The 27,819-nt window shown below is 45.6% G+C and overlaps 1 protein-coding gene across 3 annotated transcripts; it reads right to left on the bottom strand.

Moving 5' to 3' along the window:
* Window positions 1-354: 354 nt before the first annotated feature.
* LOC111841685 (filamin-A-interacting protein 1-like) lies at window positions 355-27,819 on the bottom strand. 3 transcript variants are annotated; one of them, XM_072698733.1, is made up of 7 exons: window positions 27,671-27,751; window positions 23,116-23,833; window positions 12,047-12,313; window positions 10,414-10,587; window positions 9,455-9,633; window positions 2,502-5,289; window positions 355-1,308 (listed from the first exon to the last, which is right to left on the bottom strand). In XM_072698733.1, exons 3-7 carry the CDS (start codon window positions 12,305-12,307, stop codon window positions 1,111-1,113), a joined length of 3,600 nt encoding a protein of 1,199 aa, XP_072554834.1. In that variant the 5' UTR covers window positions 12,308-12,313; window positions 23,116-23,833; window positions 27,671-27,751; the 3' UTR covers window positions 355-1,110. The 3 variants fall into 3 exon arrangements, with proteins under 3 accessions (XP_072554834.1, XP_023663389.2, XP_072554835.1); XM_023807621.2 differs by lacking the exon at window positions 23,116-23,833 and having other exon boundaries at window positions 27,671-27,819; XM_072698734.1 differs by lacking the exons at window positions 23,116-23,833; window positions 27,671-27,751 and adding an exon at window positions 16,080-16,275.

The raw sequence follows: 27,819 nt of genomic DNA, 5'->3' as shown, positions 1-27,819 counted from the left end.
ATGAGGAAGTCTAAAGGGTAAAAGTATTTCAAGGATGTTACTATCGATATTTCAAATACGATTTCACCATAATTACATAATAATGGTTTAAACAGATTGCACTTCTTGTCTGTATTACAAAGCACCACCGAAGTGACCTGTAATGTTACTGACAAACACCATATGTTATGGAATATAAGAAGATATAGATTTAATTCTCTTTTGTTAATAAAGACTTCTGGTGCTATATACGTAGAATACAGTATGTCCCAATTGGCGTGTAATAAGTTACCATTCTGAGTTTATTTTTCAATTGCACTACTTTCTAGGCATACGTAATGTGCTGTAGATCTTCATAGCGTCGCAGAGGGTAACTTTTTCAAATTCTTAAAAACTTTATTCTCTGTCATATGAAACAAATGGATTGTGTACAATATATCAAAAAAGTGATACAAAAACATCAAGCAGCAAAGGCCCCCTTGTGAGACAAGTCATGGATGCAAGCCAAAAAAACTCAACATGCTAAAGAAAAACCCTCCATTTAAAAAATACCTTGAGTCATGGACTTGTATTAAGACAGACAAGCTTTTTATGATTTTGTCCATAACTCCTTGAACAGCTTGATAGATACTTCTGGTGGCTCACTTCCTGTTCCTGTCATAGGAGCAGGTAAAGGAGAGGTGGGTCTCCCTGTTCCTGTCATAGGAGCAGGTAAAGGAGAGGTGGGTCTTCCTGTTCCTGTCATAGGAGCAGCTAAAGGAGAGGTGGGTCTCCCTGTTCCTGTCATAGGAGCAGCTAAAGGAGAGGTGGGTCTCCCTGTTCCTGTCATAGGAGCAGCTAAAGGAGAGGTGGGTCTCCCTGTTCCTGTCATAGGAGCAGGTAAAGGAGAGGTGGGTCTCCCTGTTCCTGTCATAGGAGCAGCTAAAGGAGAGGTGGGTCTCCCTGTTCCTGTCATAGGAGCAGGTAAAGGAGAGGTGGGTCTCCCTGTTCCTGTCATAGGAGCAGGTAAAGGAGAGGTGGGTCTTCCAGCCCATGGTACAGTAGATTCCCTGTTTTCTAATAAGCTACCAAGGGGAGGTAGATCAGGTTCCTCAACCAGCACAACCCACATAAATAAAATATAAAGGGTCCTCAGCCCTTTCCTCCTGTGGGAGGGGCAGAGATGCCAGTGGTGGACCTCTTCAGTTCAATCTTCATCGACTGGCCATCAACCCGTGACTCCACCTTCGTCACGGTGGAGATGCTGGGGGGTCCAACGGCCACCTTGGCGCTTTTCATGCCCTTGGACATGGGGATGCGGGTGGGCGTCGCCCTCGGAGGCTGCCCCTCCTGGAAAGCAGGAGAGAAGGGGAATGAATATGCACAAGCCCTGTGGGGTGGGGGGGGATTTACAGGAGCAAGGTCTCCTGCACAATACCAGCTGAGAAATCCTAACCAATTTGTTCATCACCCTTCTACTGCCAAGAGCACGTATTCCTAAATAATAACAAAAATGAACACTAAAAACTTCTGATCTACTTATGGATATTTATTATTCTTTAACTTTTAATGTTTAGTTAATTTTTTTATGTTTTGTCCCTAAGCATGTTCTCTGTTTCACAGTCTTGGAGATCAGGCAACCAAGCATTTCACAGCACACTGTACTGATTATAACTGGGTGACAGATAAAAGTTTGATTGATCGTTCTGATATGGATCGTGTACGATACGGAGACCCAGATTGCGATGATGGTGAGTGTGTCTCATAACCTAAAAGGCCAGTGGTCAATGTCAAGCTAGAAAGGAGAACAGGAAAATGAGAGGCAGCCATGGTGTGACCGTGTGCGTCTGGGTAACAGTGATAAGCTGTGTCCGTGGGCGTGTGTGAGTAACCGCGGCTGTGCGGAACCCGTCTTCCACAGCTCCATGCTGCTTCATTACCGTTTCGTCAGGATGGACTTTAATGAAACGCTCACAGCCGCGCCATCCATCATCGTGACAAAGGCCTCGTTATACCCCACGGCGCCCAGCAGACGCGCTTTCACCGTTCATTCTCACTGCAGACCTCCTGCAGCTCAGACAATCCATCTCAAAACTAGGCCAGGCACGTTCAGATGCTGTAAAGCGCCACAATTGTCTTCTCTTAGACTTTGCTGCTATACTAACTTTATACAGACAGCTTGTTTAGACAAAAGGTCCCCATACTAATCAAAATGTATTAGCTAAAATGCATATCATTTAGAAGACAAGACAGGGAAATCCACGTATTTGCTGTAACTGCTTGTCCAATTCAGGATCACAGGGGGTACCACCCCCCGCTAAAAAATCAGGTATCTTTATAGTTTTAACGGCAAGATTCTTGCAGCGTGTGAAGTACAGTAAGCACATATCACACTCCCACCAGGGCGCAACAGTGAGCTGGTTTTACTTCAGAGTTCCTGCTTTTCAATGAATAATGATAAAAAGGCAGGGTTTATCTCCCTAAAGCATAAACGCTACCTGGACCATTATCTGGGGGTTTTCGTGTGCAGAGGTGACACTCACCAGGGATGGTGTTTGTCTGGAAGGTGCAGAGGTGACAGGTGTAATCATGATGCTGCTTGTCACCTTGCCGGATGCCGTCTTGGATGCAGCGCAGTGCCGGGGGGAACGCAGCACCGTGCCGGTGGCTGCCTCCTTGCTCTCGGCCATCACGGTGATAGTGGGGCCTCCAGTTTCCGGGGGCCTCTTGAACTGGGCCCCGAGGTGGATGTGGATCTTGTTGTCCTCCGTGGTGGTGATGATGCTGGCATTGGAGTTGTATTTCCTGATGGGCGTGGGCACGGTCTGCTTCTCGGGCGTCACCCTGAACACTGCACGTCCCATCGTCATTTCCTGCGACTCCGGCGAGCTCGAGAGGTCAGGCATGGCAGAGGTGCTGAGGGTCATGATGGAGACTGGGGAGGTGGGTCTTTCACACAAAGATGCCTTCTTCCCCTCAGGTGATTTAGCCCTGGAGATGGTAGTTATGGTGACCGGAGACTTCGCCCTCTCTGGACCCCGGGAGCTCTCACCAGCCTTTTGGCTTGGGGACATGGTGGACGGACTGGGAATGATGGTGATACGAGGCTTCTGAAGGCCCACAGTGGGGATGACGGTGGTGCTGGAGAAGAAGTCCTTGGCAGGACTGCTTATCTGCAAGGTGGCTGTGCTGCTCCCGTGGTCGGGAGTCACCCGAATGTGCAGAGGCTGGCCTTGCTTCTGGGACACTGTCAGCTCAGAGTGGGATGGCTCTCCATTGGTGTGCACCGGCTTCTCGGGGCTGCTGTGTGTCACTCCATCCTTCTTCCTCATCCAGGGGATCCAGGACTTCCTCATAGTCACTTCGGTGGCCGCAGGGGGGTAACGCTCCAGCACAGGTGGTCTCTCCACTGGCTTCTTTAGACCCTTCTGCCGCAAGTTGCTCATAATATGGTTCTCCTCCTGGACGGATTTCCTGATGAACAGCGCAGGGCTCTCCTCCTCGGAGGTCTCGTTGATCGCCATGTCTGTTTGCACTCCGGTCGATGTCACGGGAACGTCCACAATCCTCCGGCCGTTCATGCTGGGCCGCAAGGCACGGCTGTAGCGTTTCGTGACCTCCAGTTCCTTCGTGAGGTTGAGTACTTGGTGACTCATGCTTGTCCTTTTCTTCTCCTCTTCCACTAACCGCTGCTGAAGGAGAGAATAGTCCACCTGCAGCTGGGAGAGCTGGTCCTCCTTGTTCATCAGCTCGTGAATCTTCTCCTTGAGGGCCAAAACGTCCACCTGGAGGTCTCTGGTCTTTGCCTCTTCCATCTTGCAGCGTTGCCGTAACTCCGACTCTTGGCTCACGGCCTCTCCTCTCTCTATCGCTTTATTCCTCGCTATCTGGCTCTTCATCTCTTCCAGCTGTTGGGAGAGGATGTTAGCTTTGTCTTGTTCGGTCCGGAATTTCTTCTCTAGCAAATCATACTCATCCTCAGTCTTCATCAGGTCTCCTTCCACAACTTCGAGCTGTTTAAGGCGGTTCTTTAACCTTTCAATTTCCAAGGTCAGTTCCTTAACCCGGTTGTCATTTTGGTCAGAAGAATCTGAGCATTCCCCATGCTCCATCTTCATCTTGCTTCGTGAAGCTTCCTTTTCAGCCTCCTCAATTCCCTCTATCCTCTGTTTCATCAAACTGACATGTGAGTTCAGATCTTTACACTTCTCCTCTTCACTTGCCAGCTTGGTCTTTAGCTCACCCTTCTCCTTAGTGAGAGAGGAGACCTTTGCCTCCATCTCCGACTTTAGCTTGAGCAGCTTCTTGCTCTCCTCGATGAGCTTTTCTGTGACCTCCATGACCTTGCTTTGCTCAATTTTAAACATCTTATTCAAATCATAGCTCTTCTTCTCCTCTTGGTGGATTCTTTCGGCCATGTTTTTCCTCTCCTCCACCATTATCACTGTAAGGGACTTGAGCTTGGTAAGGTCATCTTTTAAGCTCACCTCTGCCTTTTCCAGCCTTGATTCTGAACTCTTCAGCTCCTTCACACGACTCTTCACCAGTTCCAGTTCTCCTGCCAGCTCTTTTGACAAGTTCTTTTCTTTCTCCAGGCTGGCGTGCAGCTGTGAGCATTCCATCTTACTCACGTTGAAGGCCCCCTCCAGTTTCTCCAGTTCAGTCATCCTCTTCTGGAGCTTCTCCACATCGAGTTTAAGGTCCTTGCTGTGGCTTTCTTCCTCAAGCAGCTTCTTCCTCAGCTCCCTGCACTGGTTCTCCGCCTTCGTGATCTCCTCGTCCTTGCCCTCCATCTCCATTACCGTCTTGCGTAGCTTCTCCAGCTCCGCCACAAGGCTGGCGTCACCGCACTCCCCCTTGCTGATTTCGTCTCGGAACTCTTGAAGCTCCTCCTCAGACTTCTTAAGCATCGTGTTGCTCTCCTCCAGTTCCTCGATCTTGCGGGCCAGGCCGGCCAGCTTCAGCCGCAGCTGCCGGTTCTGGGACTCCTGACTGGCCAGCTTGGCGGTCATCTCTTCTTGCTCCTGCCCGAACCTGGCTGCTCTGTTCTCCAGCTCAGCCTCCAGCCTTGCCGCCTTCTGGCCGTCTTCCTTCGCCCTTCGATTCAGCAGACTCAGCTTCTGCTCCTTGTCTTGGAGCTTCTGGACCAGGCCCTGCACCTTCTGGCTCTGCTGGTCAATTTGCTCGATGTGAAGCTGGCGCTCATCCACCAGCATCAGGGCAAAGGATTTGAGTTTGACCAGTTCCGCCCTAACCTTCTCCAGCCTCTTGCTATGATCCCTCTCTTTCCGGGTCTGGTAGGACTTCTCCTGCTCCAGCAAACGTTTTAATCTGATGGTGGAGAAATTAAAACACATGAGGTGCGGTTTGTCTTAGAACTGTTCTTATAACTATCAAGAATCATAAAATTCCAACCACACAAAAAAAAAAACCTTAAACACCGAACATCCTTAACGCCACAGATATATGGCCTGACACAAACGCGGGATACCAGCCCTCAAGTTCACTGCGAGTGAAAGTGGAAAAGGCGGGGGGGGGTGCTGCCATGTTGGGTTTCCAACCCAGCCAGGTTTGAATGAATCTCACAGCAGGAAATCGGTGCCTGGTTACAAAGAGTTGTACCTGTGTCACTGAAATGGAATCACACAGGACAGGGAGAGGGTAAATGTGTAACCAAGTATGCCCTCCCCCCTGCCCCCCACGGTGCAGTCTACCTCCGTGTCGTAACTTCTAATGACCCAGCAACAAGTGGTCCACTATGCGGCGGGGTCCTCACCTCCTATACTTCTGACTGGCAGAGCCCCCCTACCCAGCCTCTCTGTGCAGGCCATACAGAGAACCAGCAAACTGATCCCCAGCTCAGATCACGTGCACTTACCCTGCGCGCGGGATGGGTCACAGGCAGCCCTGAGCCAAACGGGTTCCCTGCCGCACAAAGCCCGACAGAAACCCCAGAACAGGTCAGCCCGGGCCGCCGCTTCGCGGGGAGCCGACCATCGCATTCCAACCACGTCACCACAACAGTGAAGGTGACTGCTGTGGGAAACAGCGCTGGACCATTGGCTGATGATGTCACCCCTCCCATATATGGCAAGAATGGGGCCGTCCTAATTTGGATTCTGTGGAGGAGGTGCCAGGAGAGGGAGTTCCTTGTGATTTTATTTTTTTCCTGACGTGCAACTCTCCCTCTCTCACTCACTCTCTCTCCCACTGGCATTATTTTGCTAACTGATGTAAGGAAGTTTGTCCCAATGGAATACAGCACTGAAGACAGCGTTTGTGTTTAATTAAAGAAATGACTACGTACTTAATGTATGTACTAAACAATCATAACAATCCAGAAACACACAGAACAAAAGGGCAAATGCTATAATTAAAGCACAAATTAGTGGAGATTAATGGTGAATAGTATAGTAGCTGGGGACAACATTTATTTCAGCAGTGATTCGAGTTTTTCCCTTAATCTCACACATTAATTAAACTGAAATATAAAACTGGATAGCTAAGTTAGGATCTTTTTCTGGACTGTACACGTTTGATGTAGAAATCCCAGGAAAGCTGATCCTGAAAAGCGGCGTTTTTCCACTCCCTGAGGAATTCCTTCTAAGCTCACAATCCATCAATTCAGCAGGACTGTCATAAACATTACCCTATCAGATAATATCTACAGAGATCACAGACGGATCAGTGACAGCAGCAGGTCAGAGCGGATCCTGAACCGTAGCCAGACAACCGCAGAAAATCGAACGCGTGCTTGTAAAATAATAATAATTCTAATAATACTTTCCATGCTTGAAGCTTTCAAACATGACCAGCTTCCAAAGCCTCGCTGACAGACTATATAAATGGGGAAAGTTTGAAAGGATGTTCACTCTGCCCCCTGGGGGACGTCGCGTTGACAGCATGCGGACGTCGTGTTGGACGACCTGTGATAAAATCTCACGCACCCATCTTGTTAGAGGAAGCATCAGACTGCAGCCATATGCAGAATGTGAGGAATCCCCAATCCCATGGTAACGAGCTCCGTGACAGGGACGGACTCGCGGTCGGAGTGGCGAGACGAAAACGGACACCTATCACTCAGCAGGTGCAGAGTTTGGTTCCAGGGTAAGAATGCAGAGATGTGTAACCTATTCCAACCTATTCCGTCATTAGGTCTTCAAGACTGTACCACTCTGTCTTTCTGCAACTTATTTTTCCCTATGGCAGAAGTGAGTGGCTCCGCGGGTCGGGACACTGTAATTAGAAGGGTGCTGGGTCAAATCCTGGAGTGATGTCACTGGGATTCACTGGGCCCCTGAGTAAGGCCCTTAACCCCCCCTCCCCCTTGCTCCGGGGACTGGCTGACCCGGCTTCCTAAAAATCACGTACCTTTGGCTAAAACCGTCTGCGTAATAAACAGACTGACTGTGGATATTTCGGGCCCAACTCTTTGCAGCCCAAAAAAAAAAAAAACAGCTCAAGATTGTTTGTTTTGGTGGTTTAGGTCAAGGCAGTGTTGAGATTAGGCGGGTAACCCTCCCCTCCTTTACTTTCCGAATGTGACCGACCCCCCCCCCCCCTTTGTGACATCAGCTGAAAGAGAGGCAGCGTAGCATGACATGCCAGGCAGGGGGGGTGGTGTGACTGCAGCAGGAAGGAATGTGTGGTGTCAGGGTGTTGAAAGGCCAGGAATATGCCCCTTGGGGTGGGGGGCGTATTTTGGGGGGAGGCATGGGGGGGTGAGCTCTGCAGGGTACAAATGGGTGTCAACCCATGTGTTCTAGGTCCAAATCACCTTCAGCAGAAATCTGACCAGAACCGGACCCATCGGGGCTGAGGTCTGTTTACCTCTCGCTCATTTCCTGAAGACTGCAAGACATTTACTTAAAATGTAAAAATTAATTTACATATGAATTTTGGAAACAAGATCCAAAGTTGTCGCTACAGCGTTACTATTTCCAAGCTCTCTGGGTCAAAATGCTATAAAAGCTCTCAGCTGGGGTGACTGACGGACTGAGACACCCTGGTGACCTTCGGTGTGTTTGAAGAACGGAGGAGTGTGGTGTCATTCAACCAGAACGCGTCAGACTTTGGACCATGTTCCCCTACAGCAGCACCAAAATTCACCCCACCAGGACTCACAGGGCTTCAATCACAGAACCTCGCAGCAAAAGGTCTGAACACGTGAGATCGACCCCACCAGTCATTTGTTTATAGACCATATTACTCCAGATTTTATTCAACCATGAGTCTTCATTGCATATATGGGTGAGTCAGGGTCCTGTGCTTCTTATCAGAAGGTTGACTTCACCGTTGGGTCCCTGAATAAAGCCCTTAACGCCAATTGCTCCAGGGAGTGTATGAACGGGCCTCATCTCAAAAAAAAATCAATGTACAGGCAGCCCCCAGGTTAAGAATGTCCAACTTACGGACACCTTGTACTTACGAACAGACTGCCATATTATAGTAATCTGAGGACTGCTTGTACTTACGAACAGACTGCCATATTATATTAAATATTTGTGTTAAATACAATGGTTCGTAATAAGGAGCATACGCACTACTTTGTGACGCTCGTGAAAACATCTCGCGGCTTCAGCGGTTCGTCAGCTTGAGGTGCTATACAGTCACCATATGTAGTTACTTCTGTATTAATGGATAATTATAATGTACTTATTTTTTTTCCTTTTTGCCTTAGAGAACAGATCTTGTTAGTAATCTGAGGACTGCTTGTACTTTGAAAATAAATCATTTGCATTTGTATAAGTTTTGCATACATTTCCAGTCCTGGGATTCGAACTTACAGAAACACAAGAAATTTACAAGCGAGAGGAGGCCATTCGACCCATTAGGCTCGTTTGGAGAGAACTCAAATCAGAGTTGATAAAGCCTTATCTAGCTCTGATTTAAAGGAACCTTAGTCTCCTTTGCTCAAGGCTGAACAGATTCAGCTCAGCTAACTTCTCATCATAAGACATTCCTCTAAGACCAGGAATCATACTTGTAGCCCTACGTTGAACCTTTCCCAAGGCAGCAATGTCCTTCTTAAGGTATGGTGACCAAACCTGCACACAATATTCAAGGTGGGGTCTAACCAAGGAATTGTATAATTGTAGCATTACCTCCCTTGACTTAAACTCCACACACCTAGAGATGTAACCCGACATCCTATTGGCCTTTTTTATTGCTTCCCTCCACTGGCGAACATCAACATACACACCGAGATCTTTCTCATAATCAGCTGCCTTTATTTCAGCGGAACCCGTAAAATATCTGTGCTTCATATTTCTGCTCCCTGCACGGATTACCTACATTAAACTTCATCTGCAAGGTATCAGCCCAATCACTGATTAAATCAAGATCTCGCTGTTGCCTGTCTGCCGCATGTTCAGTACCCGCTACACCACCCTCCTTGGTGTCGTCCAAGCCCTCTGTGCTTCCCTACCCCGGTCTCCAGCCCCCTCCCCCCCCCACACACACACACACACACACACACACACACACACACACACACCTCTCCCTCTCTTGTTCCAGCAGGTTGGTGAAGTCGTCGCTCTTGGCCATATAGTCGACATGTTTCCGCTTCTCGCTGTCCAGCTCCAGGACGGTGCGCCTGTGGCACTTTTCTGCCAGCAGCAGCTGGCCCAGCATGCGCCGGTACGTCTCGCGGTGCTTCTCCTCCAGTTTATCCAGCTAGGGGACGGGGAGACAAACCACGTCAGCACCGGCCTCTCTCTGGTATAGAAACCATTGGGGGGGGGGGGGGGGGCAGGACAGGACATGACTATCAAATTTAAAAAAGCAAATAGTGGGTGAGTGATCAGAAGGTCGCTAGTTTGAATCCCATCCTTGGTAGAATAGTTACATCTCTGCTGGATTCTTGAGCAAGACCCTAAACCAGCCAAAATACTCCAGCCAAATAAATGTCTCATCCCCTGCTTGGACTCCAACCTCTGGTCTAACTTATATTTACAGCTCTGGGCTCAAAGTTTCTAAGATAGCAGAACACAAGAATAAGGTGAAGCAGGAGACACTGACAATGACGAAAAACCAGCCAGGTAAAGGGGAGAAGTGACTTCCTAATGTCAGAAATGACCGTCAACTAAAGGAAGATGACATCAGGCGACCTTCAAAAAGAATGCGAAACATTAAGTGGTGTGAAGTGCACTGCTGGGACAGTTCATAATAGGCTCCGGGATGCAGGACTGAAGTCCCATAAAGCAAGGAAGAAGCCCTTCATCAGTGACAACCAGAGAAGGGCCAGGCTGCAGTCTGCAGAAAAATGTATATTACAGGAGCACAGCCATAAATTGAGAAACGAGTGAGACTTTTCCAGAGCTGTATGTTCATGTCTCGAAAAAGGAGAGCAAGAGTGGATATGAGAAAACCATACCATTCTAACACACCTGCACTCGTACTTGTACTCATTTAAATCTTACTCTCTACACTGGTGAGTCCCAGTCAGTAACACACCTCAGCCATTGGCTTCTCATACACCTGATCTCCGAGACGCCTGGGGTTGGACAGGAAACCGTCTCGGTGCAGCGCCTGCAGCGCCTCCAGGTGGCCAGCGGACGCATAGCGGTTCTCTAGGGCCTCAGGTGGGGCATGCTGAGAGGTCAGGATATGGATGATGTCATCTCGGGCCTGTGGGGAAAACACATTGATTAAAAGCATCAAAGGCATCCAGCTAACCATAGACCGATCATTTTAATGTGTAATGATCGTAGCATTCGGTGGCATTAATGGTACAGCCTGCAGTACCAAAGCACACCACTAGATGAAGCTACAGTGATGTTCTTCTAGTTCATTTTATTTATATATTTTTTATTTAACCTTTATTTTACCAGGCAAAACATTAAGAGCAGTTTCTTATTTACAATAACAGCCTGGCAAGTGCCAGAAAGTTCTTTTAAAGCAAACATACACACACAAAAAGACCCATAGTAAAATAAAACTTTCTAATCAACAAAAAACATACTAAACCAACAATGAAAATTGACCAAAAAAATGCAAACGTGCTTATTAAAAACATTGGCCAGCAAGTTTCTAATTATATGAAAATGATACAATATCTTGCAAGGCATTTCAATTGATAACTTATTTCTTAGATGGCACCTAATACAATAGAGCATTACTCCCACCTAGTGGTCACCAAAGGTACTACCCATCATGAAAGAAAACACTTTTCATATTGTTGCTAACTCGAAAAATTTGGAACTGTAACGAAGCACTGTGACCCAGATTTTCAAATTTAAGACAATAAAAGTGAGTTTTCTAATAACTAAAAACTGATCCCAATTGCTAAATATTACAGACACAGAGCAGAGCACCATTAAAATTGGCCTTATTAAAAATCACCCAACTTGAGTCAATGAAAAGCTTGGCAGGAAGCATTCTACTGTTAAGTCTCAACTAAATGTTACAAATCATCACTGTCCAATGAAAATCATGCATCTCCAAAAATCCATTATTTCTGGAGCAAGAAGAAACATTTTCTGCAGCACTGCTTTACAAAATAAACCTAAGACAACGTGACGAGACGCCGTTAGCACCACAAATAGAATCCTGTCTTTACACAGCTGTCAGTGAACGGTCTGTTTTAAATAGATCTACAAGGATTGTTTGTTGTCAGTGAAGCAAGTATGTCAGTGTCAACACGATACGAACTAATCTCGCTTTATACTCAACAATGATTGTCAGTTGGCTAGCTATCAATGTTAAATTGTTAAAATCAGTGATTTAACGTAATCCATACAAACAATCATCATGAATACAAATGTTAACTAGTACAAATATAAATACTACCTAAAAAATGACATCATAAACATAGTTTCATTGGTCAGTTAGATGTGAATGACTACCAGTAGACGCAGGAGAATGAGTTTATTCCATCTATAGAGTACAGCAGTGTTTCCCAATCCAGTCTTTGGCGACCCACAGACAGTCCACGTTTTTGCTCCCTCCTAGTAGTGAGCTGGGAGCTGGGAGGGAGCAAAAATGTGGACTGTCCATGGGTCCCAGAGGACTGGGTTGGGAAACACTGAGCAGAGTTATGTAACAGGGAGCTGATGAACAGGCCACGTCCCTCCGCTCAGAATCCTACCTGGACTTCTCCCTCCATAATTCCCAGGAAACGGACGAGGTCTTCTTTGGAAAGATCCATCAGCCCATGTTTCTGGCTGGGGAGCAGGGATGACTTCTGGGGTAATTTCAGGGTTCCTGAGACCTCCGTCTCTCCCTCTGTCTCCTGTCGAGAATCACTGTTGAGCTTCCCATCCTCGTGCGCGTGGATGTCACCGGCCAGGCAGGGAACACCGGCCTTGATGTCACCCGGGGGGTCATCCACACTGCATCTGGATCTCATGGTACCCTGCACAGAGAGAAATGCACAGACTGAAGTACAGAAGAAGTCGCAGGCTTCATATTCTCTCTCTGTCGTTGTAACCTCATGCATCTAACACTGCAATGGTGCAACTGATTAACAATGGCAATCCAGACAGAGGCGTAGCTTGTGTTCATGTTAAACTTACAATATTACTACCCAGGCTTAATAGGTTGTTACTGGAAACAGGTTTGAACCGATGACCTTCCAATTACAGGCACACGGTATCACGACATAAAGCACACCGGAGCGATATTGAAGCATTTTTACTATTTATGCAATGCAGCGGCACAACTGATAGGTGACAATCACCCATGTTGTCAAATCAAAGGAATATGACTAGAAGAAAGCACAGTGGATGTCAGCACCCTAAAGTACTCAGCGCAAGATACTGTAACCGAAAACCAGAGAGCATGAACATTTTTGATTACGAAAATTATATCACAAACATAAAAATTTGATTTAATCAAGGGTACTTTCTATATAACACCCGTGCCAATCGCTGATTAATAGTAATTAAAATTTAAATTGCAGTCACGCTTTGCATACTTAAAATATGGACATTATTATGGTCAGTGTGGGAAATAAAATAGTAGCTGGACATCCAGGCAACGACTGCCGGACATCTCGTACAGGCAGAAATGTGCTAAATTCAGGGTAGTATCTGTGTGCAAGAGTCCCCCACCTCACCCAAAGCACCATATGTGTGGGGGGAGAAATGGGTTTAAAACAAAACAAAAAATATTTTGGATGTTTTTTTTTTTTTTTTATAATATCCACATTAATTCAGTTTGACAGTCACTGAATACAAAATATTCAAGAAATACTGTAATTCACTGTTGGTTTTAGGGGTCAGATGTATCATAATAAATAGTCTAAATCAGCAGCTCATTATGAGCATATTTATTAAATGAATCTGAAAGGACTTGGGGCCCAACAGGAAGCGCGTTTCTCGCCTCTGGGTTCGGGGCCGTGCTGGTGGACACCACCTTCGCCCCGGCGGCCCCCCCTTGCAGACGCCGATCACGTTAACGACACACGAGCACAGAGACGGAGCAGCTGGTGTGATATCACGGCGATCCGCGCAGTCTGGCCCTCGGCCCCCGGGAAGAGGCTCCGTCCAAGCCCGCGACCGAGTGCTCCCAGCACAGAGCGCTTTCTCACGCGTGGCGTTGACACTTTGGAAAGGTTCAGGAGCATTTATGGTGCCCTTGGGACACCCCCCTAAGTTGCAGAAACTGCCGGAGTGACGGATAATCCCGCAGCAGACGGCGAGCGTATTTGGGCGAGACACTCGAGCGGCACTGTAATATATAACGCGGGCAGGCGAAACTAATCCCATCTGTGACCTCCGCAGCCAGAGGACACTCACCGCTCCCCGGTCTGGAGGTGACCAAACAGCCCGGCATGCGCTGATAAAGTGTCAAGCAAGGTCAGAGGTTAAAGGTAAATGCATAATTATATTGAGGTGAAAGAAGACATTCCATTAAACTGTGTAGAAAACATGAATTAAATATAAAGCTTAGAGTTTGTTTGAGTAGGTTTGTCCACCATAACTGAGTATTTATATGTAGAACTGAGATGCTTGTTATTAGCATTTGTGAAAAAAAGCATTAAATGGCTAAGATGAAGCACCCCCAACTGATGGGGATTTTCAGGGTCTCTATCACTGTTGCAGTGGATTCGTTTTTAAATCTTACCCACATTCAAGTATGACTTCAGTACCTTTAATCACTTACAGATTAGTCACCAATACGCAGTGCCTCCCTTGTGATCTCATGCGACCTCTGACCTCCGAGTAATGCTTGGCAGTGTTCCGAGCTTGTTCACAAAATATCCACCCCCCCCCCACCCTCCACCAACAGTGCACCCCCTGTCGCATTACTGAGTGCGACCCAAGCCTCACCATGACCATTCACAAGCACTTTCTTTAAAACCGAAAAGCAGAGAGCAGGGACTCTGAACATCAAAGGGCATTTTATCGTCTAATAACTCCCATTAAACCGAGATGTTTGTCAGGATGAATGTCTGACAGAAGTTTAGGCCTGAAAGAAAGACCTAAATGCATAGATCCAGGTTGATGGTTCTGCTACCATATTTATTTTTTGCAGTTCCTCCTCATCCTTAAAAGGTGCCTTTATGCTCTAATCAAGTCTCAGCTACTGAATTCCAAACATTTTCATCTTAATGTGTATCTTTTGGCATTTTCAGCTCCCCGCGAGAGAAAATAACGCATTCGTAGCTATCTCAAAAGGCACCAACAGTTACCTTATCAGGTCTTTGAACCTCCACAGCAGATATTCCATTCCACGTTCCTCTGGACCTTGACACGATAAAATCATGTGCATACTTTGGCTAAATGGACGCTTAGCATGAGTCCAAACTGAGTGTAGGAACACTGGCACACACCACAACGAGGGAATTAAATACATTTTTGCATTTGTCCAGACTGTCAGAATTGCTCGCCATCGATACAACAACCAAAGGAATGTACAGCCTTGCTTCTTCCTGATTTTTTGTTTTTAGTAGCAGTAACGACACATCTGTGGGGGCTATAGCGTGTTGTTTCTTGTAATTTCATGGACCTGGGGGGGGTCACCCTGGCAGGTCTACTCAGGAATGACAGCAAACTCAGTGAAGCTTTTGAATTCGACCACATATAACAGTCACATGTAACACGCAGTTACAGTTAAAATGCTGCTAATTAGCTATTAGCATAACAAAGCAGAATACAAAAAAAAAATTATCTAGCTAGTACAAAACAAACCGTCACGGGGAGAGACAAAAACTAAATCCAAATTTTAAAAAAAGACACGCAGTGAATGAATACGACTAAACCAGTATCCAAGAGCAGTACCAAATAAATACATGAATACTGGAATCATAAGCTTGTGTGGTCTCCACACCCATGGAGGAATGTCATACGTGGATTACATTTCCGCAAGTTCCCGCTGGGACATTCCCTCTGTCTGAGGGGGGCACTTAAATATGTCCATATTTAACAATAAAGACCATCCGGATACAATGGACATGTGTAAAGTGTAGAAAGTCACCTAGGGGGAGGGGGAGGTGTCCGACCAAGTAGCCAAGAAAATGATGTAATGAGTGGGCCCCTCAACCTTTATCTGGTCTCTGATTAATCCCTCCTGATACTTTCACTCCTACAGACATTATTCCCGCAGAAAAGCAGGTGCATCGCACTGTCACTAAGAGACAACAGAAAGTTCAAGAACTATTTTCTGCATTTCTTTTTGAAGACAGCCATGGTTTGATTAAAATTATTACAGATTTACATAATAAAAGTTGGCAGGGAACTGGAAGATCCCTTGAGGACCTGATTAGCAAACACTGAGAAAAAAAACCTTGATGACCTGGCAAGATATTCCGTTATGTCGTCAGAAGGAAGGACCGGAGTCCCCAGACAGACCCTAACCTTAAACGTGAGCATCCCTAAAATTTGAAGCAACTGCAGTCCACTCTGCTAGTAACAAATGCTGAAACCTTGGGAGGGATGAAAGGTCAAGCATTCAGAGAAAGTCAGAGCCAAACATGGACCAAATTGCACCCAAGGCAAGAGATGGTTAGCTGGCCCAGCTGTTTCCTGGAGACGAATCTAGCGAAGGTATTTATAGATTATCTCCACCCCATACTCTCCGACAGGGAACTGCAGGACGTATCACTTTATAAGTGATCAGCATGCTAACAGATTCCACTCATAACCAAACCCCTAAGCCACCCCCATACTCATACACACGGTAATTTGCACAGTGGAAGTCAAGCCACGATTCAGTCAGCAGGCATGCATTTGGTTATCACAACGTGGTCCTCCCCGACGTGAGATTGTATCTTCACTTCTGCTTTGAGTTTTCCTGTCTGCCATGACGGGAGATGGGTGGTTTAATGCAAAAACCAAAAATACTCTCTCCAGATCATTCTAGCTGGTGTGCTTCTTCGTGGAACAGTCCGAGTTCTCTTAGCAAGTGACGGGATAAAGGAATCTTCGGCACTCCATAATCCTGCCCGGACCAGGTGTTGACCAATCGCTGTTTGGCTTAATCCGACAGAACTCCAGCAAGCTGCCTTTTCTGCAAAGAAATCCCATCACATTTAAAGTCAAGCAAGAAAACCCACAGCGATACCTCTTAGCTCAATCTGTCAGGCGTTTCGGTAAAGGAGACGGAGCCCCGTAGCAAGGGGGCTCAGAAACGGCTGGGGCCATGTGTTCGGCTTTTAGCTTAGTGCCACTTGCAAGGTCCTCTGTTTAAAATGTTTCAGAACACAGTTCTGACCCATGGCAGGGGCTGATTCAAATTCCTATGATTCCTCAGCTCTCTGGAGATGCCTTTGGCTGCTAAGCCCGATTGAGGCAGAATACAACTTAAAAGAGGCCAATAATAGAAGGCAAAGCACTGGGGAAAAAATAAAAGAAATTCAGGAGAAACAGCTATGATGGCAAGAAGACAATGAGGAGGGAAGCGAGCTCAAAGCTCAAGAGCTTCAATGAGATCCTCTCTCAGAACGTCTCGGACTTTTGAAGGAAACCAGATTTGTCCGACATTCCTGTAGCAAGTCATAACAAAGCTTGACCCGGTGACACCAGACGGCGTATGCATTTCAAACACCGCCACGTGACGTGTCCTGGACATTTTTAGAAAGATGGTTAGCATTTCTGCTTATTTTAACGCCGCCGAAGTGCCTGAGTAAATGCACTGATCTTATTCTGCTGCAACTTACTACTCTCGCTGATCTCCAAAGATGCCCAACCTGAGGCCTATTGCATGTCAGCTATGCGGGGATTCGCCCCCCGGAGAGATTAACCAGCCTTACAGACCGCAGATCTAAACATCAGCCATTAATAGCCTTTTCCCTTCAGAAGATCCAGGTCTGTGGGAGGAATCCCCAGCTCCTTTCTCACTGTGGCAAGGCCACGACTGGCAAGATGAAAAGCCACACTATCCCCATACAGTCAGCAATTAGTCAAAGTGTAATTGTGTCTCCTGTGAGTAGAGAAACACTGTAGGAAAGTGAAAACTCTCCACATTCCCTGGCAGAACAATCCCAGATAAGTACAGTGCCCCCAGTATTAAAGACATACAGTAAATTCCACTGTATATAGTGGCACATTTCTATTAATATTCCTACTCATATTGCTTATGCTGACTTGTCCAGCTGAGGTAGTGGATCACCTTTCAGGGTCAGGTTACAGTATACAGCAAGCAGCTCAGTACTCAGAAATAGCAACGTGACTGAAGGAGGCAGGAGTGACGTCATCCCACTGTGTTTGCTACAGGAGCATTCCGGCTAAGTGCCTAATAACACAATATGCACTACATACACAAACACGATGCACACCACAACATCATAAAAGCACCCGAAACACACAAAAGGGCTGTATATACAAGTGCCAGTAGAGAGACGTGATAGAATTACAAAAGTAAGCACTAATTTATACATAAATAAACCAAATGCAGAATCCACACACAAAGGCATTAGTGGCTCCGCCCCCTCCTAAAGTGGCTCCGCCCCTAAATCCTGACTGTCTCCCCGCCCCATTTTCATTGGCTCTGAGTGATGCTGATAATACAATGTGGAATGCAGCTTTTCTAAACACATGGCTGTGAACACTTTAATTTAGCAATTGCAAGAATTGCATGAAAATACATGAATCATAGCCATAATTATTATTGTGTAATTCAAGACATAGCGTTTTTAATTAGTGTATCAGTGACAGCTTTCATATTTTGTGTTCAGATGTCCCTCACAGATGCACCTCCCCCACATCAGTGCCCACACCCCTTCCCTGAAAACAATCTGCCCAAAATTAAAGTCCAAGTGACAACAGTACAAACAGAGCTACCAGATTTGGAAGGTTCCGGAATGGAAAAGTCCAGGATGAAGAGGAGATGATGATGATGATGACCGCAACAGTCCAGATTGCAGGTGCCTGACCGACCATGTTTTTGCAGCACTAATGGGACACGCCATCGAAATCAGAAAACCACTGAGGCGAATCACGTCTCGCATCAAACGCTCCTACAAATTCTCCCCCCTGCCATGTACCAGCCCCTTCCTTGTAGACCTGTGTCTTAGGGGGAGGTGCCTTACATCAATAGTGCCTTAGCAGGTATTAAAAAAAGGTCAGCCAGAGGAAGTCCAAACATAATTCAGGGCTCATAATGCTTTGGCAACCAAGTAGAAAATCAAATCGAAGTCAGAATCGACTTTGTCACGGTGTGCATGCACAACAGAATGAAGTAGTAGACTCTCCTAGTGCATGCAACAAGTATAATGGTAACACTTTACTTGACGGGGCACAAATAATGTATTATGCTATTACTTATGTATTAATTAACCACAAAATACAGTAAGTCTTATAGTTACACAGTGATCTCATGTTGATTCATCATTAATGAATCATGATGCATGTTTTATCTCAAGCAGTTACTACGTTTGTTACTATATCTGTTAGTTCTGTAAACCTTTATGAACAACTAAGGAACTGCTGAAGGAACAAGTGATTAACAGAAGTGAAATACTGATCATGTTTGTTCATCATTAATGAACTGTGACGCATCTTTTCTCTCAAGCAGCGACTATATTTGTTCATGATTTGTACAGCAGCAGTTAAGTATTTGTGCTCCATCAAATAAAGTGTGACCCATATAGTAATAGTATTAAACACCGTGGAACAGAACAACATAAAAAAAAATTGTGCAACAATCAGACCAAATCAACAGTGAGACAGTAAGAATGTGTTTTGCAGCCCTTAGGAAGAGTTTGGTTCTTAGAGGCCTGGTTGATTAAGCAGCAGCCTGCTTCGAATTTCTCAAGAGGCTACTGACATTTGGAATTGGCTGGGGGACCGAAGTACCCCTGAGCAGCACTCTCCGAGTGCAGAGATGACGTCACTCAGGTCGCACCTTAAAAAGGCAGCCTAGAGGTTGCTGGCTAGACGTCAAGTTCAGGCTAATATATAAATAGACCTACAAGTCAGAGAATAGCTGACACCAGGTGAAAATTATGCAGGACAAGATACACAAAATCAGCAGTGCAAGGTCGTCAGCTCGGACCTTTTCCTGGATGTTAACAGAGGCAATAAGACGTCTGCGAATTCTACAGCACAAACTGGTGCATTTTCTTCGAAAACAAACAAAAGACAAAACTGCAATAAGCAGCTGATCGATCTGTGATGCAGGAGTGTTTCGTTAGTCTGCTCTCTCTGAGAAGGGTTGGGGACATAATAAAGCACGTCAACATTTGTGGGTAAGGGGGTTGAAACTCCTCCTATTCAAACAAACAAACAAATAAATAAATAGATCTCTCTCTGAAGAAGGCCATGGGCTTCTTGAAACAGATTATCTGCTCACTGCTTCTGTTCCTTGTCAGTGCTTAGTTTTGATTAAAGAAAATCCCAGACCAAGCCATGAGATTAGTCTGGTTTTGCGAATGGGGCCTCGCCCCCAACGTTTGCTCATTACCAGTCCAAATCTCAGGGTGCCCCCCGCCCCCACCTTTGGCTCAGACAGCTAGGATGGAACATCCCACTGTGGACAGGATTACAGAAGGAAAGGGTTACGGTGAGCAAAATGGATGGTGGAGCGACACAGATAAGGGTTTTATCTTCCCGATCCACCACGGAGGGACCTGCAGACTCCGGACCAGAGCGGTGACATCACTGGTCAAATGCAGCCTGGCCTCGCATGCCTTGCTGATGGAGTTGCTGTGAAGTCACCTCCCTCAGAATGTGTGAGCAAATCCTCCACAGAGATGACTAATGGCCAGCAGAGCCTTACACGTCTGGTATGCGCCGATCCTATCTGCCGTGCGGCCTGGCGGCTCTCGATCCTCCGTCCGCCGGCGCATCTCTCGGTTACGATTTGTCAACGAGAAAACGAATATCCGCGGGTCGAGGGCGAAGCATTTGCGAGGGTGATGGGCCAAGCTACTGATCATCTAGTCAGATAAACCCCTGAGGCATCTTATATTCCTGCCTGATGGTGTGTAGACGCAATGTTTGGATAGCGTCCGAGGTTTTACTATTGTCCCTCTCTGCTCTCGCAGGACTTGCGTCAGCGGATCCTGGGACTGTCACTCTCTGCTCCAGTTGCAGCCATGCCGACCGCGAAGCGGAAGGGAATCGTTATCAGCTGACGTGAGCTGGCCTCCTCCACCGGATTCGGACAGATGCCGAGCTACGCTCTCGCGCTCATCCTGATCTCATCTCCTACCGGCCTCCTCCCCTTCTCTTCGATAAAAGTTACGGCAGTGAGGTCATATCACAGCCTGGCATTTCGACCCAACAGGCACTGACGCCAGGCCGGTCCGGGACGCAGAATGAAACCATAACAGGAAGTACATCTGACATAACATCACCCCTCCCAGAATTACAAGTTAACAAGCTTTCCCAGCACCACCTTGCCTTCCCAAGATTTGTTTCCCACCCTCAGGTAGATGTTAGACTCCATAACTCTTTCCTTTGCTTTTTTTCTTCTTTGAATTATTGTTCTAGCTGACATTTTCATACTTCATCTGCTTTATTACCAAAATAACTCAAACCTTCTAAAAATACAAAGTGTGTGCCTTTATTTTACCAGCCACGATGGCTTAATAGACCCTAAATGATGGAATAACAGCTTTCTAACCTCTTATTTGGTCTGTTAACGCAAAGGGACAAAACACATCAAAATAAACCATTCATCTGGCATGGTTGTTGTCAAGGAGACATTACCATCGCTGAGGAGATTCAACATCACAAGCAGATGCTGCTACTCGCTCTGTCATCATACAGTTGTCATGATGTACTGAAGTCCTGTCTGGCTCAAAAACGAGTGCTTGGGATATTATATTGTAAATTATAAGATCGACAGTGCAGCTGGTGCACAGACGTTTACCAGGTGAGGCAGGAGTACGGCAGTTTTACGGACACATGCGCACGTCAGCGGTAGTTGCTAGGCGCAAACGGATTTCTGAGACTCCTTGCTTGTCTGGAGCACGCAGAAATGTAAAATATGCCGTAACTTGCTCACAACTTCAGGCTGACCTTCAGTACACTTCAGCATGTCGAGTCACTGCGCATTTTCTAGCGAGCTGCCAAAGACACTCATGAGAGAGTCAGAGTCTTCCGCTGGGAACGTTCCTGGAGCTATGGGCCGTATTAAACTTCCTTTCAACACCTTCTCTAGGGTCGCAGAGGGCAAACACTCCCTCCTTCTATGGTTTGCTCACTTTCCCAGCACTGAACGTTGGAACCGACGTGTTGGGAAGCCTGGAACAGGGCATGTATCAGTCATACTTAGGGCCAGGCCCTCAATGGCAGTATCAGCACTCTGCTTTGGGTACAGTTATGTCACTCCCAGAAAAACAGTGCCGAACGTTTATGGAGGGAAACACAGTGCCGAAAATTAAAAGGATGAAAATAGCCTGGGATAAAAACCAGCGGACGACAATTCTGGAACATTTAGTCCCCTGATACCAAGTCAAAAGCCCCCCCTTCACTACAGAGCACCTGTGTGAATACAAGGTTTCAATGGCACTGCGAAGCTCATTGTATAGAGAGAGAGAAAAAAAAAAGAAAAGAAAACAGCTAAATGTTCCTCCGGTGTTTCCATGCGAAATCCATGTGGAAAGATCAACGCTGCGAGGCCAGTTAGACACTGATATATTCATCCACAGAGAGTTACTTATTGTGTATATTAGATTCATCATCTCATCATCTGTGCAGCTAAAAACAGGCAGCCAACAAGAAGGCAAAGCGTTACACGACCGCGCAGTTTCACTAGGTTATTACTAAGTTGCCATTTAATCCTGTGGGTTCAAATCCCGGTCCCAAAGTTTAAATAAATTAGGTTTTATTTTGCAATTTAAAAAAAAAAAAGAAAAAAAAAGAAAGAAAGATATTCCAGGCTTGATGCGGCATCCCGACAAACATCAGAAATGCTTCATCTTAAGTTTACGGTCACTGTGGAGAACAATCAGTAAGTTAACTATTAATTTCAGTTATGAAAAATTAAGACAATATCTTGTTTGCTAGTTTCAAGGAAAGTGTATAAATGAAATGGATTCACGTTTAACTTGAATTAGTCAGTTCGTCAAGAAAAGAAAAAAACATTTTTTGACCATTTAAGTATATTGTACAGGCCAATAGAGAAATACAAAATTTTAGTTAAAGTTGATAGATTGTGAACTTTAAAGGATCAAAACTTCAAACATTTCATATTTGGACAATAACACTTTTCATATAAGGAATCCATCTATTTTGCACCTGAAGGGTGCAGTTTCTAAACTCTTCATGAGCAACATTTGTTGGGCATTTTTAAAAATGATGAAAAAAAAGCGTTGGATTCATCAGTACGTAGGGATTACCTTCCAATCACAGAAAGCTCATCCTCCTGTTTTCTTTTACCATCCTGTCATTTTCACGATGCCCATATGTTCCTGTCGCAGTCGTTCATATTTATAGAAAAATCACGCGGAAAACCAAATTGCATTTACAACCACATTGTTTCATAATGGAGATCTGGTGCATTCAAAACACTAATTTCAGAGATAATCCATCCATCATTCATAAAAGGACTCGAATCAGACATCTGTTTCCATTATATTCAAACTGGATATAGTAATAACCAGTAAATATTGTCAGATAAAAAAAGTGTGGCTTTTATTCAAGTAACAGAATTCACAGCACAGTTGTTGAGCACAGGGTCTTGGACAATCTCTGGTTTGGTCCGATGGGAGACACCAACCTGCAGCACCCCAAGAGGGTTCCACGGCAGAAGAATCTCCTGACGTACCTGTTCACACTGGATCCAGATGAAGGACACTGCCAGGCGGGGAGATCCAGGTTGTCTTCAACGTCAGCTGCTCAAAGCGGACACCATGACACCAGAAGGGCTTTGCACTCTTCCTTTTATTTATTCAGCTCTTCCCACCCTCTTGCCGCCCCCCCCCCCCAGCATTGAGATCATGCAGGAAGCACTGTACAGTGAGGGAAGCTGGAGGCACTGTACAGTGAGAGAAGCTGGAGGGCTCCTTTTGCTCGGCTACTAAGCTGACAGAGATGCACAGAGAATGAAGGGGGGAGAGACAGAGAGAGAGAGAGAGAGAGAGAGAGAGAGAGAGAGAGAGAGAGAGAGAGAGAGAGACAGACAGACAGACAGACAGACAGAGGAGAGAGAGAAGCTTCTATTCTCACAGAAGCCTTCGTTTTCAGAAGTTCATTTTCTCCCTCAGAATTAAGTGTCAGTGTTAAGAAGTAGGACCCTTCCTGTTATCAGAGCACGTCCTTCTCGCCCATCTTCGCTGCCCAGACTTAGAGGGACCAGAGACGCCGGGCTACAGGCTAAATTTAACGGCTCCTCCCAGTTACTCACAGAGGTGAAGCAGCTGAACAGTGGCGGGGGGGGGCTCTCCCAGGACATCTGACAGCTGATCCAACCCCCCCACACACACACAGCGCAGAGGTCCAGTCCGGCCCCTCCAGCCCAAAGCAGGCGAAGAATGAGCCTCTCCCTGTTTTTTGAGAGGGGCAAGGATTTGACAGGGAGGGGAGGTGGAGGGTCACTCATTCCAAAAAAAATGAGGCTTTTCTTATCAGATGCGTTTCAGCTGGGCTTCTACAGAAACAGGCAATGTCACTTAATTACCGCAGTTGCTGTTATTTTAGGCTCTTACAGTCTGAAATACACTTTATGTTACACAATTAATCACTTCATCAGTTTTTTTTAATTTAGAATGGAAAACTGATGTCATGAGATCGGATCTGTTTTGTTTTTATTTACCGTTTTCTGCTAGTCTTACAGCTCAGTATTACAGCTGTAGATTCGTGCAGGCTGACGTCATAAAACAGAGCTCTCTCTCTCTCTCTCTCTCTGTTAAGCCCACGCCCACATGGTGAAAAACAGACTGTTTGGCTGCTTGTACATGAGCTGATCCCCTTCGCGTCACAATTAAAATTCTGCACCTGCGGCAGTAAACTCAACAGATAAGAAAACCAAATATTTAAAAGAAAGTTCATCGAGTCAAACAACCAAGTGCTCAGGGATTCGACATGTAAACAGTGCTTGATTTTTGAAGGAATATTTGTACTTCTTAAAAACATAAGTGAGCACATATCTAGAGAATGATGTATATTGGGTCTGAAGGCTCACTGTAGAGCCCAAGGACTTTTGGACCCATCATTACTGGAATACATAAAAAGTAAATAATACATGTTATAAATTTTACACAAACACACACTCTGAGTTTAATGCACACAGCCAAATTCCTGTCCATTCGTATTTGCTGTTTATCTTCCAAGTTCTATTAATGTAAACATTGACCAAGGAAGCTAATTCAGGGACCCATCAGTCCCCAGTCAACCCCAGACATCCCTGATAGCCCAGGAGTTAAGACCACATCAGAACTCTGAGTAACTGGAAAATGGGTTTGGTTTAACATGTGTGGCGTTTATTTTACGGTTATTGCAAATTGATTGACTTGTTTGCGTGAAAGGTACGGTCACCCTAACCTTTCACCGTAAGAACCCCGACAAACATATATGCTTTAGTGTAAAACGTACTTAATGTGTGTGTCAGCATGTTCTAGGTCAGCAGCACTCAGATGGCAGACTAGTCCACATATGGAACGAAAAAATTTAATACAAACCACACGATCGACAACTGAATCCATGAATCTACCCAGAAAATATTATTGGGGGCAAAGTACCTTGGTTTTGTGTTGCTGATGGAATTTGAACCTCGGGGAAGACCAGCATAGCATCCCCTGTTCTAGGTCTCCACATGAAACTGACCATTTAGGATACAGCTGGCATCCATATCATATATTAAACCTGCCCTACTGAACGGAAGACTGTATGCTGCCAACCTGAGTGGGGAGGAGAGCTTAGCAAACCTAAATGAACAGATTCATGAAAAAACAAATGGCTTCCTTTAAGGAGGCCGAGCAGCTGCCAGTGTTTGAGAGGGAGCTAAAGCCTTTTCAGAGAATTTACAGCATTTATTTCCCCACCAGGTTTGTAAACACAGAGAGAGGATGTTATTTCCAGCAGAGAGACATCCCCGGCTGTGCGAGGATTTCACAGCTGTACATGGCTGTGTCGTCTAAAGCCGGTGTTCTGTCGATAGCCCTAACCCTAACCCCCCCCCAAAAAAAAACCACCCTAAAACCCTTACCCTAACCCCTATAACCTAACCCTAATCCCAAGACGGTGGAACTGCACGTGCGCGGAAAGGTTCGATAACACGTCTTGATAGGTAGCTCAACTCGTCAGAAAACCGGCGGGCCCAGAGGCCCCTCCCACCTCCCCGCCTGGACGTAGAACAGCCAGGCCTTGTCTTTTTCGAATGCATGAAAGCAGACTGCCCCGGCCAGTGTTTACTGTAGTCCTTTAAAATTATTGAATTAGTGCCACATGGAAAACAGATAAATATCTACCTATGCTATCTACATCGGGAAAATTATTCATTTTAAGCTCCCTGATCAATTTAGTTATTACTGAATTTATGATGAACATCTAGGGGTTCAGTTCCTACAGTGTAGGAATATTTGTAATCATAAATTTCTCATTTACTTCCATAACGGTGAGAAGGCAGTTTACTGCCACCAAGTGGGCATGTGAAGTGTTTGTCAGCACATAAGAGAAATATCACGTCAGTAAATACCAACGTTCTTATTTCATAATTATTCCATTAATTTCAAGCAATATACTGGATTTTACCTGCCTGAATTCTAACAACCGGATTTTCTCATTACAAAAGCAGGTCCCATTAATCATGTGTCACGCACGAAAGGGATTTCTATTGCTCTTTGCCTCGTGGCAGACAGGGTTTAATAGCGATTTTGCTGGTTTACAATAACAGAGGAATAACCAGGCTCTCATCAGAAAACGATTTTGTTCCCGGAAGTGGTTCGCGGTCACGTGGTCAGGGTACTAGCGATGGAAGCGTGGTACATGGACGAGAGTGACCGCGATCCCAGGCTGCCGCATAAAAAGGAGCCCAACGAACCAGTGTCTCCGAAAGAACTGAAAAGATTAGGAGTGTTTTACTGGAAGGTTCGGCGGCGCTTCTCTCTTTTCGATAGTGTCTTGTTGTTCATGCCATTACATAACTTTATTGTATTACGCTGCGACAGCAACAAATTAACTAAGCGATTACAAGTTTCGGGTAATCTGTTGTGTAGTCCAATACGCGTCCAGATTTTCTAAATGCTTTTGCAAAATATTAAAATATTACATATTAAGTATTGTACGTCATACCTGGTATCCCAAACCATGCAAGAAGCGAACTTTGTTAGTAGTACAAAATGTTGGTCTTAGTAACCCATAATACAATATTTAAGATCAGGAAGATCTTAGGTCATAGCTGTGGGCATTGGCGTGGATAATTACTCCATCCTACTGATCTAATGCAGTGTACTTTTCTTTCTCTAATTAAAAACACCAAAGGCTATTCTTCTTTGCAGTTGAATGCAGATATATACGAGACGGACCCCGAATTGCAGAAGATCCGCGATGAGCAGGGCTATTCATACATGGACATCATCACCATTCAGCGGGACAAACTTCCCAATTATGAGGAGAAGGCAAGTAGTCTAACTTTACCCTTAAGCATTTTCACTTTTAGTTGAAGTCTTGAAATAGTAAATGTAATTGTCATGCATTGTTTTTGCGCGCTTAACTCTTGTGGTAGTTATTACCTAATGAAAATTTTGGATTTTATACAAAAACGTTTCCAAGTTTATTACTAGTGAAGCGAATATGCAAGTGTTCGGTCACCACTTCATCTGATTGACTGATTTTTGTCTTAGATTTAGGGCAGATGCGATGCCGACCTTAATAATGTATATATTCCCATTAGCTGAAGACATTTTATGAAGAACATCTGCATCTAGATGATGAGATCCGGTACATCCTGGACGGGAGAGCTTACTTCGATGTCCGGGACGCGGATGAGCGGTGGATCAGGATAGCTTTAGCGAAAGGGGACCTCATTACGTTACCGGCGGGAATTTATCACAGATTCACTATGGACGAGACGGTGAGTTCCGGCTGTCCCCATAATACAGGGGTAGCCAATCTTATCCGCAAAGGGCCGGTGTGTATGCAGGTTTTTGGGATAACCTGTATAGGTCAGCTGTTCAAACCCAGGTGTTAGGACTCTTCAGCCAATCAGTCCTCTAATTAGTAATATAATTAGAGAGTTGCAGCGAAAACCCGCATACACACCGGCCCATTGCAGATAAGATTGGCCACCCCTGCCCTAATAGGACGCACGTAACTGAGCACTTGCCTTCCCTTCATTGTATCTGAAGATCTTTGTTAGTTACTTAAAAAAAAAAAAACCTCACCGTATATGTTGCTTCTTCTCTGATCCCAGAACTACACGAAAGCAATGCGACTCTTTGTTGGGGAGCCGGTATGGATTGCATACAACCGTCCCGCAGACGAATACGAAGCCCGCAAGATATACGTGAGCGCGCTCAGGCGCGCCGCCGAA

This window comes from Paramormyrops kingsleyae, chromosome 14 (assembly GCF_048594095.1).
Source record: "Paramormyrops kingsleyae isolate MSU_618 chromosome 14, PKINGS_0.4, whole genome shotgun sequence".
In the NCBI taxonomy this organism is placed as follows: domain Eukaryota; kingdom Metazoa; phylum Chordata; class Actinopteri; order Osteoglossiformes; family Mormyridae; genus Paramormyrops; species Paramormyrops kingsleyae.
Note: the sequence above shows the minus strand (reverse complement) of the source record. Positions and strands in the feature narration are given on the sequence as shown.

What these genes read in the sequence shown, in the direction of transcription:
- LOC111841685 (XM_023807621.2), bottom strand. Translation starts at nt 27,751, where the DNA reads ATGCAATCCATACCGGCTCCCCAACAAAGAGTCGCATTGCTTTCGTGT. An exon ending in ATGAGAAGCCAATGGCTGAG is followed by an intron (nt 9,634 to 10,413) that starts GTGTGTTACTGA and finishes CCCGTCCCCTAG; the next exon opens with CTGGATAAACTGGAGGAGAA. An exon ending in CTGGAACAAGAGAGGGAGAG is followed by an intron (nt 5,290 to 9,454) that starts GTGTGTGTGTGT and finishes CTCCACCATCAG; the next exon opens with ATTAAAACGTTTGCTGGAGC.